Source organism: Phycodurus eques, chromosome 1 (assembly GCF_024500275.1).
Source record: "Phycodurus eques isolate BA_2022a chromosome 1, UOR_Pequ_1.1, whole genome shotgun sequence".
Taxonomy (NCBI): Eukaryota; Metazoa; Chordata; class Actinopteri; order Syngnathiformes; family Syngnathidae; genus Phycodurus; species Phycodurus eques.
In genome coordinates this window covers 40904636-40922292 of record NC_084525.1, presented here as the reverse complement: position 1 = coordinate 40922292, position 17657 = coordinate 40904636, and the positions used below count along the sequence as shown (strand labels likewise).

General features: G+C 41.3%; 1 protein-coding gene across 16 annotated transcripts in view; it reads left to right on the top strand.

Annotated features, from left to right (window-relative positions):
- Positions 1-17657, top strand: part of LOC133410560 (muscleblind-like protein 2a) — an 87064-nt gene that overhangs the window by 52926 nt on the left and 16481 nt on the right. For 15 of the 16 annotated variants that reach the window (XM_061691929.1, XM_061691920.1, XM_061691936.1 and 12 more), the window contains 3 exons: positions 10482-10646; positions 10762-10965; positions 13942-14202. In XM_061691929.1, coding sequence (XP_061547913.1) covers positions 10482-10646; positions 10762-10965; positions 13942-14202 — 630 coding nt within the window. The remainder of the gene's footprint in view (positions 1-10481; positions 10647-10761; positions 10966-13941; positions 14203-17657) is intronic. The other variant, XM_061691943.1, reaches the window with a different exon arrangement.

Here is a 17657-nt window from a genome sequence, read left to right as displayed (position 1 = left end):
CAGGTCAAGAAGGTCCTTCCAAGGAGACTTTCATATTTGTGACTATTAGATAGACAGACAGAATGTACAGTAAGCTTGCTTTATCCTGCTGCATCTCCAGTGAAAGTGGTGCATCCAGTTAGGTTTTTATCTATTAAATTTTTTTGGGAGTCCATGATCATTGTGACTAAACGTTTCAAGTTTTCCTGCTGCTGGTGAAGGGTTGTTTGGTGTAGCTCCATCACCTGCTGTGTCAGCGAGATTCTCCTTGTCTGCTTTCACAGCTGCCTTTCGTGGCGGGAAACGGCACCATTATGAGACTCCAGGCAGTTGTCCATTTCTCTTGAGTTTTCCCAAAAAGACGAATAAACGACATACAGGTTCCGTGAAGGCACTAGCTAGTCGGTAGCTGTCTGAGCTGTTTCCTTTAGCAACACGTAGCAACAAAAACAGCATGGACATAAAAGTTAGCTTCTCGGCAAAACTTGTCCTTGGTCTGGTGAGCCATCAACGCTGCCCGACGCACTCTAAGTGAACTACAATTCCCAAAGGACTATTTGACCTTCCTTCCATATCCGTTCTGTATAAATGCATTTATCTGAAAGAAATTCGTTCAAAATCAACACTGAATTGTATTAAATTAAATTACAAAAATGAAAATTAAGGACTTAGTTTTAGTTTTGCAACTGTAAAATGTCGTTTTAGTTAACTTTTTTTTTTTTTTTTTTTTTTAAACATTCTGTTTTAATTTTATTTCATTAATTAAAATGTTTTTTAAATTTTAGATTTAGTTATTTTGTTCGTTTTTGTTTTCTATAATAAATTTGGTTTGAACATAAAATTCATCACAAATACCTGGCATTTGATGACCTTCGCATGATCGAGCTTGAAAGTCCCTGTGGGACCCACAGGTCCCAGTGGGAATCCTGAAAAATTTCACCCTGTAGTTGATGCAATTATACTAAAAAATTGGCAGAGTTTTATCATTAATAATTGCCCGGAATGATTTATTTTTATATTTTAATTAATGTAATGAGCTTTGTGTTGCATTTTTTGCATGAGAAATAAAGTTTGATTGATCACTTCTTTCGGCTTTGGTTTTCAGCCTTGGGGTTTTTCTGGTTCAGTTTTTGGTTTCGGTAAAGAATTTTCATTTGGGTGCATCACGATATATTATATCCAGTAACACGATAGAACGGACTAATAAGGGGAGGGGGTCGTCCTCGATAGCCGATTGTTCATTACATTGAAGCCTTTTTTTTTTTTTTTTTTTTTTTATGCCATATGCACCCATATTCCTGTACAATACAAAATTCTTGTTTTGTAGGTTTTTTTTTTTTTTTTTTTTTTTTACTGTGCCTAAAACGCCCAGTACAGTACAAAGTTATTGTCAATAAATATGTTTAAAAAACCTTAAATATTTGAAAGTTTCACATTTTATCCAGGTTTACCACGGCGGTCAGTGTACTTGGTCATGGTGACATTGTTGACCTACAGTACTCATCATAGGGGAGTCTTTTTAATGAGCCATGAGGAATTAGTGTGCTTCCTAGTTCTAAATCAATTGCCAAAGGCGAACGGCTTGACAAAAAAAAAAAAAAAAAAAAAAAACTTCACCAAAAATAGCATGTTCCAGACTCAAAAGACATTTTGTTTTGTACTCCTCAGAGCCAGGCGGCACGGTGACCAACTGGTTAGAGCATCTGCCTCACAGTTCTGAGGACCGGGGTTCAAATCCCCGGCCCCGCCTGTGTGGAGTTTACATGTTCTCCCCGTGCCTGCGTGGGTTTTCTCCGGGCACTCCGGTTTCCTACCATATCCCCAAAACTTGCGTGGTAGGTTAATTGAAGACTCTAAATTGCCCGTAGGTGTGAATGTGTGTGTGAATGGTTGTTTGTTTGTATGTGCCCTGCGATTGGCTGGCAACCAGTTCAGGGCGTACCCCGCCTCCTGCCCGATAATAGCTGGGATAGGCTCCAGATGAAACCATCACCACATGGCCGCACGTAGTCACGGGTGGAGAGCGAGGCATGTCTTTTGGAATTGGATCTAGTCAGATTGTATATCTGTGACCTGGAATTATGTCAGTCCCATTCTCTGCCTGTGTTGCGCCAAAGCACCACTAAGGGCTGCACGATAGTTTGAGCATCGTCATCGTGATGCACGTGTGTGCAATAGTCACTGTGATGATGATGTTCTGTAATATACAGTGAATAAACTGTAATATTAAAAGTGACCAGCAGATGGACCTGTTTGGACCTGCTGCACTTCTTATCTCACTCTTCAGAATGAAATGACTGTAGGCAGGCACACAGCAGCTGCGAGGTTATGCGAGGTGCGTTCAGGAACACTGCGTAAATGGGAGTAAATATGTTCTTTGTGATACGGTACATAATTGTAAAAATTAATTATGAGGAACATTATTATTTGTATCAGAATGCTTAAATTATAACTGTACGATCACACTGTGATCATACAGTATGCCTGAATGTTGCCAGCAATTTGTGGAATGTGTATGGTGTACCTTAATTAACTCTGACATTTATTGTTGATTTATGTTGCACTGTTTTTTTTCTTTTTCTTCAAATGAAACGGGTAGTGTGGGCAAGAGTGACCTCCTGGTCAATTCCGCCCACATGAACACGCCCATCAGAGCATTAACTGTTAAAAGCAAATAAGCCTTAAAAAAACTTAACATTGTGGGACATTTTCCCTGGAATGATATTCGTTAAGAACTGCAACTTCATGGTAAAGTCATTCATAAATTCCTGTAGAAAGTAGTAACTGGCAAGTAAAGCTATAATGAAAATAGCAGAGCATTTGATTCTTGGTGCTTTTTGAAGAGTAGTCTTCTCAAGTCCATGGGCTGATACCAAATTTTTAACAATTAGTGCTGCCCTTTTATGTGGTGCAGCAATTTAGCTTACCTCCTCTAACACTCTAAATCTTCAAGTATGGCAACCTGAAACTAGAGACCCCCTGCTAATGAACATTATTATTAATCCCAGACACCTAAAACTAAAGCAGTCACGATGCATCCATCCATCAATCCATTTTCTGAGCCGCTTCTCCTCACTAGGGTGGCGGGCCTGCTGGAGCCTATCCCAGCTATCATCGGGCAGGATGAAGCCCTGAACTGGTTGCCAGCCAATCGCAAGGCACATACAAACTAACAACCGTTCGCACTCACATTCACACCTACGGGTAATTTAGAGTTGTCAATTAACCTAGCCGCCAGTCACGATGCAATAAATGTTCAATATTTGTTTTTTTCTCTTACATTCCAAACATTTCTTACATTTCATAATGTGGATGATCGCTGTATCCCTACAATGCACAATAGCGAGTAACATCATTTTGCCCGGAACCATTTTGCCACTGTCCATGTTTACGGCACAGACTTTTGTTTCGGACGGATGCACTTTTAATATGGGCCGGTGAAACTAAGGTGGACTACATTTCACTACATGAAACTAAGGTGGACCACATTTCACTACATGAAACTAAGGTGGACCACATTGGACTACATTTTGTCCATGTTTACGGCACAGACTTTTTTTTTTTTTTCAATTTAAGCTTTAATTCTCAATTTATCAAATGGTTCCGGGCAAAATGATGCATTCATCCCTCGGATGAATGCATCATTTTACATGAGTGGGTGCATGGTATTGTTATTTGATGAGAACACTTTGCCCTGCTAAAATCACACAATTTAGACAGACCACCGGATTTTAAAGCTTTAATTCTCAATTTATCAAGGTTTTGGACTTAACCCTCTAACTACACGCTCGACCAGTCAGTAGTTCGTTAAACAAATAATCAGTTTCAAGGACCATAAATGCAAGGTCAACTATTTGATAAACCATGTTTATATAGAAAGTATTTAACATTTAGACCATTTTCTGCTATTTTACAACCCAAATAAAGGTGTGCTGTTGCACCCTACTCAAATGAGTTGAAGATAGAAACGGTCACTGTTGTATTATTTCATACGTTCTGCAGTAGCATTGGAAAAACACAGTAATGACATACAGTGGAACCTCTGTTTTGTATGATTCTTTTTTCAAAGATTTTTTTCGCCTAAATTTTGACCCAGTTTTCGTACATTCGCTTTGTTTTCGTACTAAGAAAACCCTAATGACTTGGCCATCCATTTCCAGGAATTGATGAACATTGATCTGATCCGCTTCGTAGGTTCTATATAAAGGGTTAAACAAACGGCAAGATAACTATATTCCACGATGCAAGCTTTTATTAACAACTCAAAACAATAACTCTTCCGGTCTGTTTGTTAACACTCAGGGCACATCTCCTGTCAAAAGTATGACTTTCAATTCAAAGTGAAAGTATGCAGTATAGTAACACAGTTTCACCACACTTTATTGGGCCAGATGGCATCTTATTTAACAGTCGCAATCAATAAGCAAGCACAAATAGGTAAATAAGCTACTATAGGGCCAAAGAAAGTGTTGTTAAGCTCTTATTATACTATCATGCTTTTATTTTGAGTGTCTGTCTTTTTACAGGATGTTACACTGCTGTTGCTCGAACCTGTGCGAATATTGCTGAGCAGACCGGGACGATTGTTATTGCCTTGAGTTGTTAATAAGAGCTTGGTAATGATTTATCATGAAAACCGATGTTATACTATAATACCAAACAAGAGAACAAAATAAAGTAAATCCAATGTCTTGATTTGCACGCTGCCAGAACTAAGACAAGAGCGTGCAAAATCCTCTCGGACCCTCCGCATCCCGGTCCCCAGCTCTTCCAGCTCCTTCCCTCAGGTAGGCGCTACCGATCAATGCAAACATGAACTAGCAGACATTCCAACAGCTTCTTCCCTCTTGCGATCAACTTCTTAAACACCTAACCTACAATTCCATTACAATAAGATGGCAATTTTTTGACTTGAGTTCATTGTCACATTTCTGTGGGGCCAATTATATATTACTGGTGCACTCACTGCAGACTACTACAGTATTTGCTTATCTGTTGTTGACCAATACTGGCCACTCATGCCAGAGTAGCATCTGCTCCATTTGCACACTGATTGAGGAGTATCTGCAACATTTGCACAACCAACATTGTCCCAGATTATCGCGCTACTCGTCACTTTAAACTGCATACACTCCGTGAAGTCTCGGCGCCCTTTGCACAATGGTCATTGCACCGGACTATTGCAATATTAGTCATTCGAACTGCTCTAAGTGCTAGAGGACTCTTCATCTTTTGCACAAGTGTCAAAAAAAAAAAAAAATGTACCGGCATTACCAGATAACTATTAACCCCTTATTGCTCAGTGACTGTTTTTTGTCTATGTCTTTGTCTCAAAAGTGTTCTCTGTCAATTGACTGTCTGTTGTTGTACTAGAGCGGCTCCAACTACCGGAGACAAATTCCTTGTGTGTTTTTTGGACATACTTGGCAAATAAAGATGATTCTGATGTCTCCAAACCTTTGAGCTGTGTATTTCTTAAAAAAAAAATAATAATAATGATTATAATAATTCTTATTTTTTTCTATTCCAAGTCACATCTCAACCACTTGGCATAGGCTTATATTTTAAAAACTACAGATTTAGTAAGTGAGACAGACTAGTTTGACAGGATGAAGTCAGCAGAGGTCCAAAGGAGGCATTCAGCTTGACTGAGTTGTACATTATGAAACATCTCCTCGGGATTTTAGCCACAATTTACCTCATCGCTTTAAATGGGAAAGGTAATAATGATGAGAAGTCTGTGAGTGCAACCACTTGGGATAAAATTACTCCACTTAAAGTCCACAGAATGAACAAAGTGAGGAGTGTGGGTCTGCAGTGCCAGAGTGCATGTGTGCTTTTGGTAACCTTTCAAAGTCAAAATGCTGATAGCGTGCTAACCTGGCAGATTCCGCTTTGGATGCTGTCCGGATCTTGGCATGCACGCTGTTATACATTACTGCACCCTCCCACACACTCCCGTTGTCAATGAAGACATACAAACACACATTTGTTTGTTTCGTTTGTATTATTTAGGCCAACAGGATAAAACACAAACACAAAACAAACAAGGTACAGACGAACATTGGCGAAGGAAGGGATTTGTGACGTGAGATGAGCAGAATGGGCGTGTAGTGAATGCGTATAGCTGAGGACTCCGAGTCAACGTGTAACCATGTCTGGGTTACTCTTGCTAAATCTATCCATCCATCCATCCATTTTCTGAGCCGCTTCTCCTCACTAGGGTCGCAGGCGTGCTGGAGCCTATCCCAGCTCTCATCAGGCAGGAGGCAGGGTACACCTTGAACTGGTTGCCAGCCACTCGCAGGGCACATACAAACAAACAACCATTCACACTCACATTCACACCTACGGGCAATTTAGAGTCTCCAATTCATGCATGGTTTTGGGATGTGGGAGGAAACCGGAGTGCCCGGAGAAAACCCACGCAGGCACAGGGAGAACATGCAAACTCCACACAGGCGGGGCCGGGGATTGAACCCCGCTCCTCAGAACTGTGAGGCAGACGCTCTAACCAGTCATCCACCGTGCCGCCTGGTTTAAGATAACGAGACACTTCCCTCACCCTGCATTGTTCCATGCTCATCCTCTTTCATACCTGTAATGAATGTTTCAAATGTTGTGTGGTGTGGAGACATTACTATTTTCATGTGACATTTGTGGTGTGCGGTGGAACATTTAATCTGGGTCAGTTAACATCATATTTGACATTAGACATTCAGGTTAGCAGTCACTAGTGCCGTTCATGTAAAGTTCTTAAAATATTAACTCCCAGTCAAGTCACAGACTGTCTTATGAACGAACCCATGTCTGTAGTGTCGTTCCGTCGCCCGTGGGTGTCGCTGTTGCCTGTTCCAACTCCCAAGTGGTGGTACTCAGCGGGATGGAGGCGCCTTTATTGGTGCAATCTTTCGACTGACGGGGAGTTACTTAATTTAGCGTCCGGGGGCGAACTCTGCATCCTTGGGTCTCCGCTTTGAAGTGCCAGGCAGCTGTGATTCACTTAGCATCGGCATGGCAAAGCAAATGTCTGTGTCTTGTTGAAGATAGCTTATTGTTGATCTGTTTAGAGTCTGCGTGTGACTCTGGAGTTAACGTCTACCGCGGCGGTAGTGCGAGGCTGGGGTGCCGGGTGGCATCTTTTGCGTGGCATGTCCGCTACAACAGTATGTCAGAGAGCAATGGCAAGTTCACTAATATGGCACAATTACTGTAGCAAAATATAGGTAGTTGTTAAATAGCATTGCTTTTTCACGCTTTCACTTTTTCACCATCATCAAACACATTTTTGATTTACAAATGATCACCAGAAATTAAGATGTACGAGAAAATTGTAATTTCATGAAGTTAAAAAAAAAAAAAAAGTGTGGTAATTTCTTGAAGTCAGGATTCGTTCCTCAGCCAGTTTGTCTATCGCAGTGCCGATTGACACTCATGCTTACATACTCATGTTTGCCTCTGTTGGAGAATTACTGTACTTTTTTCGAGTCTGAAGTGTATAAAAGTAGTTTTGTAGCATTAGACCAAGTATTCTTACTATGACTTGCATTACAAAAAGGCAAATGTAACGAAACATATTTGAAGATGCTCATTGAATTGGGCCCATATATCATCAACTGATTAGGCTGATGGAAATTCAGTGTCCCAATCAATCCTACCAAGTTAATTTCTGATTGAAATGTAGTCCACCTTAGTTTCACCGGACCATATGTATTTTTTTCCACGTGTCTGGGTGATTTTAATTTTTTTTTTTATGGTCCAATGAAACCAAGGTTGAACTTTTTGCCCACAATTCCGAAAGGTATGTTCGGTGCCAACACAACACTGGTCATTTTTAAAAGGACAGTTGGCCTAATTCACTAACCGTGCGTAATTGGGCTGTCCCTATCAAAACCTTTTAGAATTGATTAACCTATAGATATTTCGTCGGATACTCGAGTAATCTCCTCCCCCCCCATGTTTTTTAAAGTTTTTTTTTTTTAACTATTAACATCATTTTATTATCATTTATGAGGGCCGGACTTCTATCCTTAAACTGCTTATGTTGGTATTGAACTACCATTCAGCTCACTCATACATGTTATATGTATATTACACATCTAATAGTGTCATAAAAATTACTTACAGACACTCCTCTGGAGTTTTGGGTTTTTCACTTTTCCAACAGTGCATCCGTCCGAAACAAAAGTCTGTGCCGTAAACATGGACAAAATGTAGTCCACCTTAGTTTCATGTAGTGAAATGTAGTCCACCTTAGTTTCACCGGCCCATATTAAAAGTGCATCCGTCCGAAACAAAAGTCTGTGCCGTAAACATGGACAGTGGCCAAATGGTTCCGGGCAACGCAAATTGTTTCCAGGCAGCGCAAATATGCTTTAATTAATATTTTTATTGCCTCTAGGCAGAAATGTTTGCATCGACCAATTTCTGTGGTCGACTTAGCCGAGTTAGCAAGCAGGGACCTCATTCACCCAGTGTTCGAGGTAGTTTTAATTCATATTTTAAAATGCATTTATTAAATATGCAATCAACTCAATGTGCAGGACACTTTGCTAGTTTTAAAATGAATGTTTTATATTTATGTTGTCATGCATTTGAACTTATTTCCTGGGCAAGCAAATGGTACATATTTGGTAGCACGACCCTTATCTTTTCGCTTTTTACGAGCCATTAATTAGTGGCAAAAACTCAATACATAGTTGCACAAAACAACTGAGACAGCGCTAAGGAAGCATGCATCGTCTCACAAGCACACCTACCTTGAACAGGAAGACCTGTGCCTGTGGTGGGTACAGTTAGCTTTCACGCCTGTGAGGTTTTTGCTTGTGAGTTTCATTGCAAACATTACTCCTCTGGCCTGGACATGGCCGCCATGTTTTAGTGCGTGTCCTCAAGCATGACAGTGTTGGTGTGTGTGGGTGAAGCTTGTTTTGATCCAGGCATTTAATATGCATATGTGTGGGCAGGTGTGAGTTGGTTCATGTGAAGCATAAAGGAGGAGGTTTGAGCAGCTCACTGCAGGGTGTAGAGGTCAGTGAGCCTGAGTCGCTCAGCATTACAGAAACGTTGCGGCTCTTTCTGCACGGCACCAGCTTTGTGGCACTCATACCGCCAGCCTTAGACATGTAACTCTTTTTTCATTTACTTTTGTGGTGGAATAAATATAGTGAAACAATGCCAAATCAGATGTTTTACGGGGCATTGTTACAAATAGACAAAAAAAGACAGGTTTTGTCAGGTTTCTCTTGATTATTTTCCCTGGAAGCTGTGAGCTCGAGCACCATTTGATTAAAGCCCACACACCGTAGCTGAAAGCATTTACGGTATGTAAAAAGGTTGAGGTTGTAAAAGAATTAATATCAGGCATTCATCAGTGCCACCTGAGGACATATTCCATTTCTGTGTTTTCTTAAAAAAGCATTTAAAAAATCTCCTTGATGTAGCTTGAAGTTCTTATTGAAATTGTCTGAGCTGTATTATTTTAACATTGTGTTTATTAATGTGGTTGTAGTTTGCGCTTGTGTGGGAGTACATTGTTGTGTCTATTATTTTACCCCATACATGGGTAAATAACGTATGTACCGGTAATCAAAATATTGGATATTGCTAAATGAAATACCTCTTGGACAGTGAGAGATTTTTATCAGTTATTTTCAGGAACTAGGACGTCATGATTCTCCTTGTTCATCCTTGCAATGACAAAAATACACACCAGGAACAGCATTTTAGCAGCAACAGCTTTTGAATCATTTGTGATTCTCATCACGCTGCACTTGGCTCCGCCCTCCATAAATGTGCCATATCATGGCCAGCATGTTACTCTTAGCACTGCTTTGTCCCTATGTCACCCTCTACTCACGTTCACTCTCGGTTCACACCCCTCATGACCCCTCTTTATTTCTGCTCACAGTTTGTGCTGCATGAAAGATCCAGATTGTGTTGTTTTCCATTCGATAAAGGGAAAGATGGTAAATGGGCTTCACTTGGATGGTGCTTTTCTACCTTAAATGTACTCAGTGTTTTTACAGCGTCACCTCATTCACCCAGTTTCACAATGATAAAGGGAATATTATAGATAAAATGGCATGAACATTTCAATTGTCATGGTTATCAGTATGATCACGATATAGCTAAAAGAAATTAAAGTGAACAATACAGGTACAAACACACAAATTCTCAAACCCTATGCACTTTTAGCACATTATTAGAAGTAAATAGTAGAAACCATAATACATTTTCATGCGTTCAAAGTAAATGTTTCCCTGACTCTTTACATACAGGGTCATTGTCTTGGATTAGTTTTCCATCTGCAAACATAAAAAACAAATAACACACTTCTACCGTTGTTGTGTTTGTACTGGAAAAATATCGCTGCCACCTTGGCTGCCATCTGACATGTTTCATGGCACTGTAATATATGCGTCTAACATCTTCACTGTCCGAGCATCTTTTTCTTCTACAACTATTAATGAGCTCCTTCATCTGTTTGTTGTCCTTTTCAGGGCCGCTGCACGCGGGAAAACTGCAAGTACCTACACCCGCCCGCTCACTTGAAGACCCAGCTGGAGATCAATGGGCGCAATAACCTGATCCAGCAGAAGACAGCGGCTGCCATGTTGGCCCATCAGATGCAATTTATGATTCCCGGCACCACCATGCAACCTGTGGTCAGTGCTGCTTACAGGAAGTGGCTCTTCCTGACCTCATCCTGCTCTGCTGTTTCATGTCTCCTTTATGACTATCTAAATAAATGACTGGATGTAAATTGTTTTTCCTCTGCAGCAGACCTTTCCAGTGAGTCAGGGTCTAGGCTCCACTGCAGCTTTGAGCTACACACCATACCTGACCCCCATGTCGCACAGCATGGGCCTGGTACCCACAGACATCCTGCCCAGCACCCCCGTGATCGTCCCAGGCAGCCCTCCTGCGTCATTGGCCACTGCCACCTCCGCCAACCAAAAACTGTTGCGAACAGACAAGCTGGAGGTAACCTGTCCTGACATTCCTTCTGTCTTAAAGGGTCTTGCTAGTGTCAAACAGTAACCTGTGTTTTTGGGCATCAACCAAGGAGAAAACCCCTTTGGAATTACATAGATTTCCACATAAATTGGTCATAAAATGTGAGTTTGTGAACTGACCAACGTGGACCAAATCCACATGGGTGAGTTGACCCGCTTGCTGGCTTACTTTACACAGCAGACTCATTGTTGGATTGATTGCTGTGAATTTCTTCATCTGATCTTCATCAAAGTCACCACAATAAACAAACAATTTTCTTCAACCGATACAGCATGAACAAGTTTATGTTTTGTTGTATGCTTTTTACTGATCACAACAGATAAATGTCACAGTGCAGTTTGGAAAAACTAGGTGAATCTTTTGGATTTAATAACTGGTTGACCCTCGTTTGGCCGCAAAAACCTCAACCATACCTTTCCTGTAGTTGGAGATTAGAGTTGCACAATGGTCAGGGGGCATTTTGGACCATTCTTTACAAAACTGCTTCCGTTGAGCAATCCTCTTAGGATTTTTGGTATGACTCGCTCTCTTGGGGTCATGCCACAGCATCTCAGTCATGTTGTGGTCAGGACTCCTGAGCGGGACCAGAAGGTGTAGCTGCAGCCCTGAGTCAGCAAAGCAGTCCCAAACCACGATGTTCATGTGGCAGAGAGTGTAAGTCTTTAGTAGGTACTGTCAAATTTTTCTTCACCGCATTGAGCATTCTGCGGTGAGCTCTTGAAGTCATCCATACTGGATGGCCACTCCTAAGGAGAGTAACAACAGTGCTGCTTTTTCCACTTATAGACAAGGCTTTTTGAGACACTTTTGTGATCTTTCCCAGCTTCATGCAAGTCAACAATTCTCATTTGTAAGTGTTGTTGGCATGGTTCACATCGGTCATGCTTCTTAAGTGTAGAAAATGCAAAACTTGTTTTTTTTTTAAAGGCAGGGCAGCTTTTAACAACACCTCCAACCTCCTCACACTGATTGGACTCTAGATTGGTTGCCTCCTGACCCGTATTGCTCTTGGAGAAGACATGGGATTCACATACTGTTTCCACCTTGGCATATTTACATGTTGTGTCCAAGAAAAACATGAAAACAAAATTGTTGGTGTATTATTAGGTCAAACAGACTTTTTTTCTCTATTGTTGTGACTTAGATGAAGATCCATCCATCCATCCATTCTCAACACCGCTTATCCTGGTTAGGGTCGCAGGGCACTGGAGCCTATTCCAGCTGACTTCGGGGGGAAGGCGGACTACACCCTGAACTGGTCGCCAGTCAGTCGCAGGGCACATATAGACACGGACAACCATTCGCACTCACATTCACACCACCACTGAGTGGGAACTGAACCCACGCTGCCTGCACCAAAGTCAGGCGAGTGTACCACTACACCATCAGTGACCCTTGATGAAGATCATTCATTCATTCATCTTCCATTCCGCTTATCCTCACGGGTCGCGGGCGTGCTGGAGCCTATCCCAGCTATCTTCGGGCGAGTAGATGAAGATCAGTTAATGATAATATTTTTCCCCTACAAGTGTATAAGGTACTGGCCCAACCCCTTGCACATCTAATGGGATCAAATGCAAAAATGGATTCTGCCTTTTCAAAGATATTGATCAGTTTTAATTAACACTGTCATAGAGAGTCATTTAACATGCTTTTGTTTATTATTGTAGTTGTACTTTTATAGTTTGCAGTGGTGTATAACTAAAAGGCATTATACTGAGAAGTGTATGTCGCTAAATGTGGGATTGAGGTAGCTCTCATGATGCAGTGCATACCGCACTATACAAATGCAAACTACAACCAGTATAATGCACAGTTAGCATTATTATCTTTGTAAAAGGCTGAATTTTTAATCCAACTTTGACATTGGTTGTCATTAGATGGAAATGTTAATGTTACATTTTATTTTATGTCAAGAAAAAAAGAGGCATCTGCAGAGACTTCTGCATCGTCCTCAGCTAGCATCAGATTGTCGTCTCGCTTTTTGAAAATATTGGATCCATCCATCCATTTTCCGTACCGCTTCTCCTCACTAGGGTTGCAGGCGTGCTGTAGCCTATCCTAGCTGACTCTGGGCGAGAGGTGGGGTAAACCCTGAACCGGTTGCCAGCCAATCACAGGGCACATACAAACAAACAACCATTCGAACAGACATTCACACCTACGAGCATGCATGTTTTTGGGCAATTTATAGTCTTCAATTAACCTACCATGCAAGGTTTTGGGATGTAGGAGGAAACTGGAGTACCCGGAAAAAACCCAGCATGCAAACTCCACACAGGCGAGGCCAGGTTTGAACCTGGGTCCTCAGAACTGAGGTCGTACACCGTTCCACCAATATTGGATCCTGTATGTAAATATGATGTATCTAGAAGGGAAAAAAAGTAGTGTGGTTATGAGATTACATCGACCACGTGGCAGACAATACTGAATGACAAGACGTTAATTGTGAAAGGCAGGGAAGTGTTTTTTTGCCCTTGACCTTTAGAAAGATAAACAATTGTCATCTCCATATGAGATGGAGGTGATGTGTAGGAGTATGCCTCCATGTGTTTGTCTTCACGAGCGCTATCACTTAGCAACTACTGTAAATGAAGCAGACAAATGAAACAGCATGCCTCAGAGACACGTATGCACTCCCACACAGAGCGTGCGTGAACATGATGCGCATGGATCTTTGCAAATGACCCGCTTGTGTGTGTCTGCATGATTGTGTGTAATCTACTTCAGTACTTCCACAGTCCATTGGGTTTGGCACAAAATAGTTTGGTTGCATGGTATGCAGTCCTTTTCAATAGTACTTATATTTTTTATAGTTAAAAGAAAAATGTAAATCCATGAAGAGATGAAAATTTTTTCTGACACATTGTTGCCGTCTTTGCAAGTATTTACCCTTTTTTCTCCTGTCATTTCCTGTATCTTATCTCAATTGTGTGTGTTCAGGTCTGTCGTGAGTTCCAGCGGGGCAATTGTGCTCGCGGAGAGACCGACTGCCGATTTGCCCACCCATGTGACAGCCCGATGATCGACACCAGTGACAACACAGTCACCGTCTGCATGGACTACATCAAGAGCCGTTGCTCCCGGGAGAAGTGCAAGTACTTCCACCCGCCGGCCCATCTACAGGCAAAGATCAAGGCCACCCAACACCAGGCCAACCAGACGGCAGTGGCCGCGCAAGCCGCTGCGACAACAGCAGCCATGGTGAGAATACAGCACCACAGTATTGATGCACAATATATTTTAAAATGTATGGCACTGTAATAGAGGATAGCTTACTGTATAATGTGGAAGATACAGTATATGATATAGTACAGTACAGTGCAAAAGACTTTGGTGTACCTTTCTATCACAGCATTCACTGACATAATTAAATGGTAAATACTAGGAAGGATAATAATTACTTGGATTATACCCAAAAAATTTTTTAAAAACTATTTCAAGAGTCCATTACATTTTATTGAGGATGAAGTTGTGGCAAGAGTGGCATCTATGGAACCGTCCACTGACCAATCATAATGACACCGCCCAAATCAACTCACATAGACTTTTGTGTTCACTTTTGTTCACATAGGCTCAGTAGAGCAATGCTGAAAGAAAAATTGCGGCCTTTTGCACAGTACTGTATATGGTAACATTCACATGGTGACAGATGCACAACCTCCTTTAAATTGAACACACACGCGCACACACTGCTTGTTGTGACACCCCCACAGTAACATGAAATGTGGAGCCCTGTTTTGTTATTACTGCATCAAGCACCCACCCACCACTGCAAGTGGATTTCCAGTAGGTTCCAGTGTCCACCAACAATGGTCCTCCCAAAGTGAGGGCCTTTCAAAAATAATACTGCAGGAACAAAATGTTATCTGAGCACTTTCGTTGTGCAACACCCTTGGTTCAGACAGTAGATAGAACATCCCACCACCACCCCCACCACACCCTGTTCTTGATGAGTTCAGCTCTCAGCAGATCGGTGCTAATCAAATCAAGGATGGATGAGAAAGTCACATCACATCCCCCAGCTGGCCAACCGACAGGTGGAAATGCTGGCAAAATGGTGGACAAGCTTAGCTGTGTGTGTTAGGGGTGCCCCGCCCTTCTCCAGACTCCCTATAACACTCCTTTTAGCTGCTGTACTTTCTTTTAACACCTTGCACCATGCCTGTTGTTTTTTTCCCCTGTCCGGCACATTAGCTCACTGGCAACTGTCATTTTGCTGCTTTGCTCTCCTTGTCCGTCCTCCATAATCGACTAGGCGACTGTGTGTATGGCTGTGCGAAACCGCTGGGATACTGAATCCAAACATACAATATAGAAGTAAGGCCACTTGGGGCAAAGTGATGACCCCTTGGTGCAGTCGTCCCCCAGCTCATTAACGTCCCCATTTGCCACACGATTCAGTTCATCCTCCTCACATTACAGCGTGGTCCTCATGTGCCCCATCTTATTGACTTTAATTGTATATTTACCAGCTGCAGTTACATGCAGTGCTGGAGGTGGTGGGTTAACCTTGGGTGAAATTGTTGTTTCGTCAGCATATTTCATCCAATTTTCTTTGAGCCCATTGTCCATGCTAAAGCAGAGACCCATAAAACCATTATTGCGTCGCTGTTGTAAATATCACTATCCATAAATCACATTAGTAATCTAACGCAGTAAAACTAAAGTGTAGAATTTGTGTTTCTGGTGTTGTTTGAGTGTGTCACATTTTTTGTTGCTTATGAAGAGCTCCCTCATACGCAATGGTGTGTTGCCACCTTTGCTTCTCATCTCACGGCAAAGCGCCATCCTCCATCTTCAACTAACCTCTGTTTATTCACGCCACAGCGCATCAGTACTATACTGTAATTTACACAACGCGCCAAGGAAGGATTCTGCATGGTCCCGTTTGGACATTTGATTTCCTTCTCTTTAAGCCATATCATCATTGCATGGGCAACTTTGTCTTGCTACTTTATAGAGCTGTGATACTGCAGCCTAGCTACTGTATGTACTGTACACATATGGATAACATTGTTGGTAGTCCTCTGTTTATGAAAGAAAAACCCCACATCGTTCACAGAAATAAGTTGTATCTGACAAAAGTAATAATAAATCAACATTTAATGAAAATTAACCAATGAAAATCACACATTGCTTTTGAATTGTGGTTATGTTTTAAAAACAAACTCATGACACAGGCCTGGACAAAAATGATGGTACCATTAACTTAATATTTTGTTGCACAACCCTTTGATGCAATCGCTGCAATCAAACTAATTTTGTAGCTTTCAATGAGACTTCTACACCTCTCAGCAGGTATTTTGGCCCACTCTGGAGTAAACTGGAGCAAACTGCTCCAGTTGTCTCAGGTTTGAAGGGTGCTTTCTCCAGATGGCATGTTTCAAAGGTGTTCAATAGGATTTAGATCATGGTTCATAGAAGGCCACTTCAATATAGTCCAATGTTTTGCTTTTTGCCATTCTTAGCTGTGTTCTGAGTCATTATCCTGTTGCCAGACACATGGCCTGCGAGTGAGACCAAGCTTTCTGACACTGGGCAGCACATTTCTCTCTAGAATACTTTGATTTTCTTGAGATTTCTTTGTACCCTGCAAGACACCCTGTGACAGATGGAGCAAAGCAGCGCCAGAACATAACGGAGCCTCCTCCGTGTTTCACAGTAGTGACAGTGTTCTTTTCTGGTTATGCTTCATTTTTGCGTCTGTGAACATAGAGCTGATGTACCTTGTCAAAAATGGCCAGTTTTGTTTCATCTGTCCATAAGACATTCTCCCAGAAGATTTGCAGCTTGTCAACATGCAGTTTGGCAAATTCCAGTCTGACTTTTTTATGATTCATTTTTCACCTCCTTGGTCGTCTCCGATAAAGTTCACTTTGGCTCAAACGACGACAAATGCTGCACTCTGACACTGATGTATCTTGACCTTGGAGTTCAGTTAATTTCTGTAGAGGTTGTTCTGATCTCTTTTGTTACCATTCTTATGATTCATCTCTTCTATTTGTCATAAATTTTCCGCCTAGGGCCACATCCAAGGAAGCGGGCTACAGTCCTGTGGATCTTAAATTTTTGAATAATATATGCAACTATAGTCACAGGAACATCAAGCTGGTAGGAGATGGTCAATTCTCTTGAACCACAATTCAAAACCAATGTCTGATCTTCATTGGTTAGTTTTCATTAAATTTTTATTTATTACTTTTGTGATATTCAAGTTATTTCTGTGACCACTGTGGGGTTTTCTTTCATTAACAGAGGGGTACCAACAATTTTATCCACGTGTATTTTGGAGAATAAACAGCGCTCCACATTGTTATTGAATTGGATCACATAACACTATTAAGTACATGCTGCAGGATGGCATGAACAACCACTTCACATCATCCAATTTGCAGAAGAGCTAATAGTTGAGTTTACCTTGTCCATCCTGATGTATTTTGTTTCTGTCTAAAGTTGTAGTTAGTCTTGCTACTAAATTATTTTCCCAGTAGTAAGGACATGCAACATTGTCTCGCTTTTGTGTAAATGTTTTTTAACTAATTCAAAAAGTAGCAAATGTTTAAAGTAGACCAAACTGTTTGGTTTTTTTTTGTTTATGTGCATGCCTATTGTTTTGTACGTGGTATACTTGCATTCAGATTCTTTTTGTTTTTTTC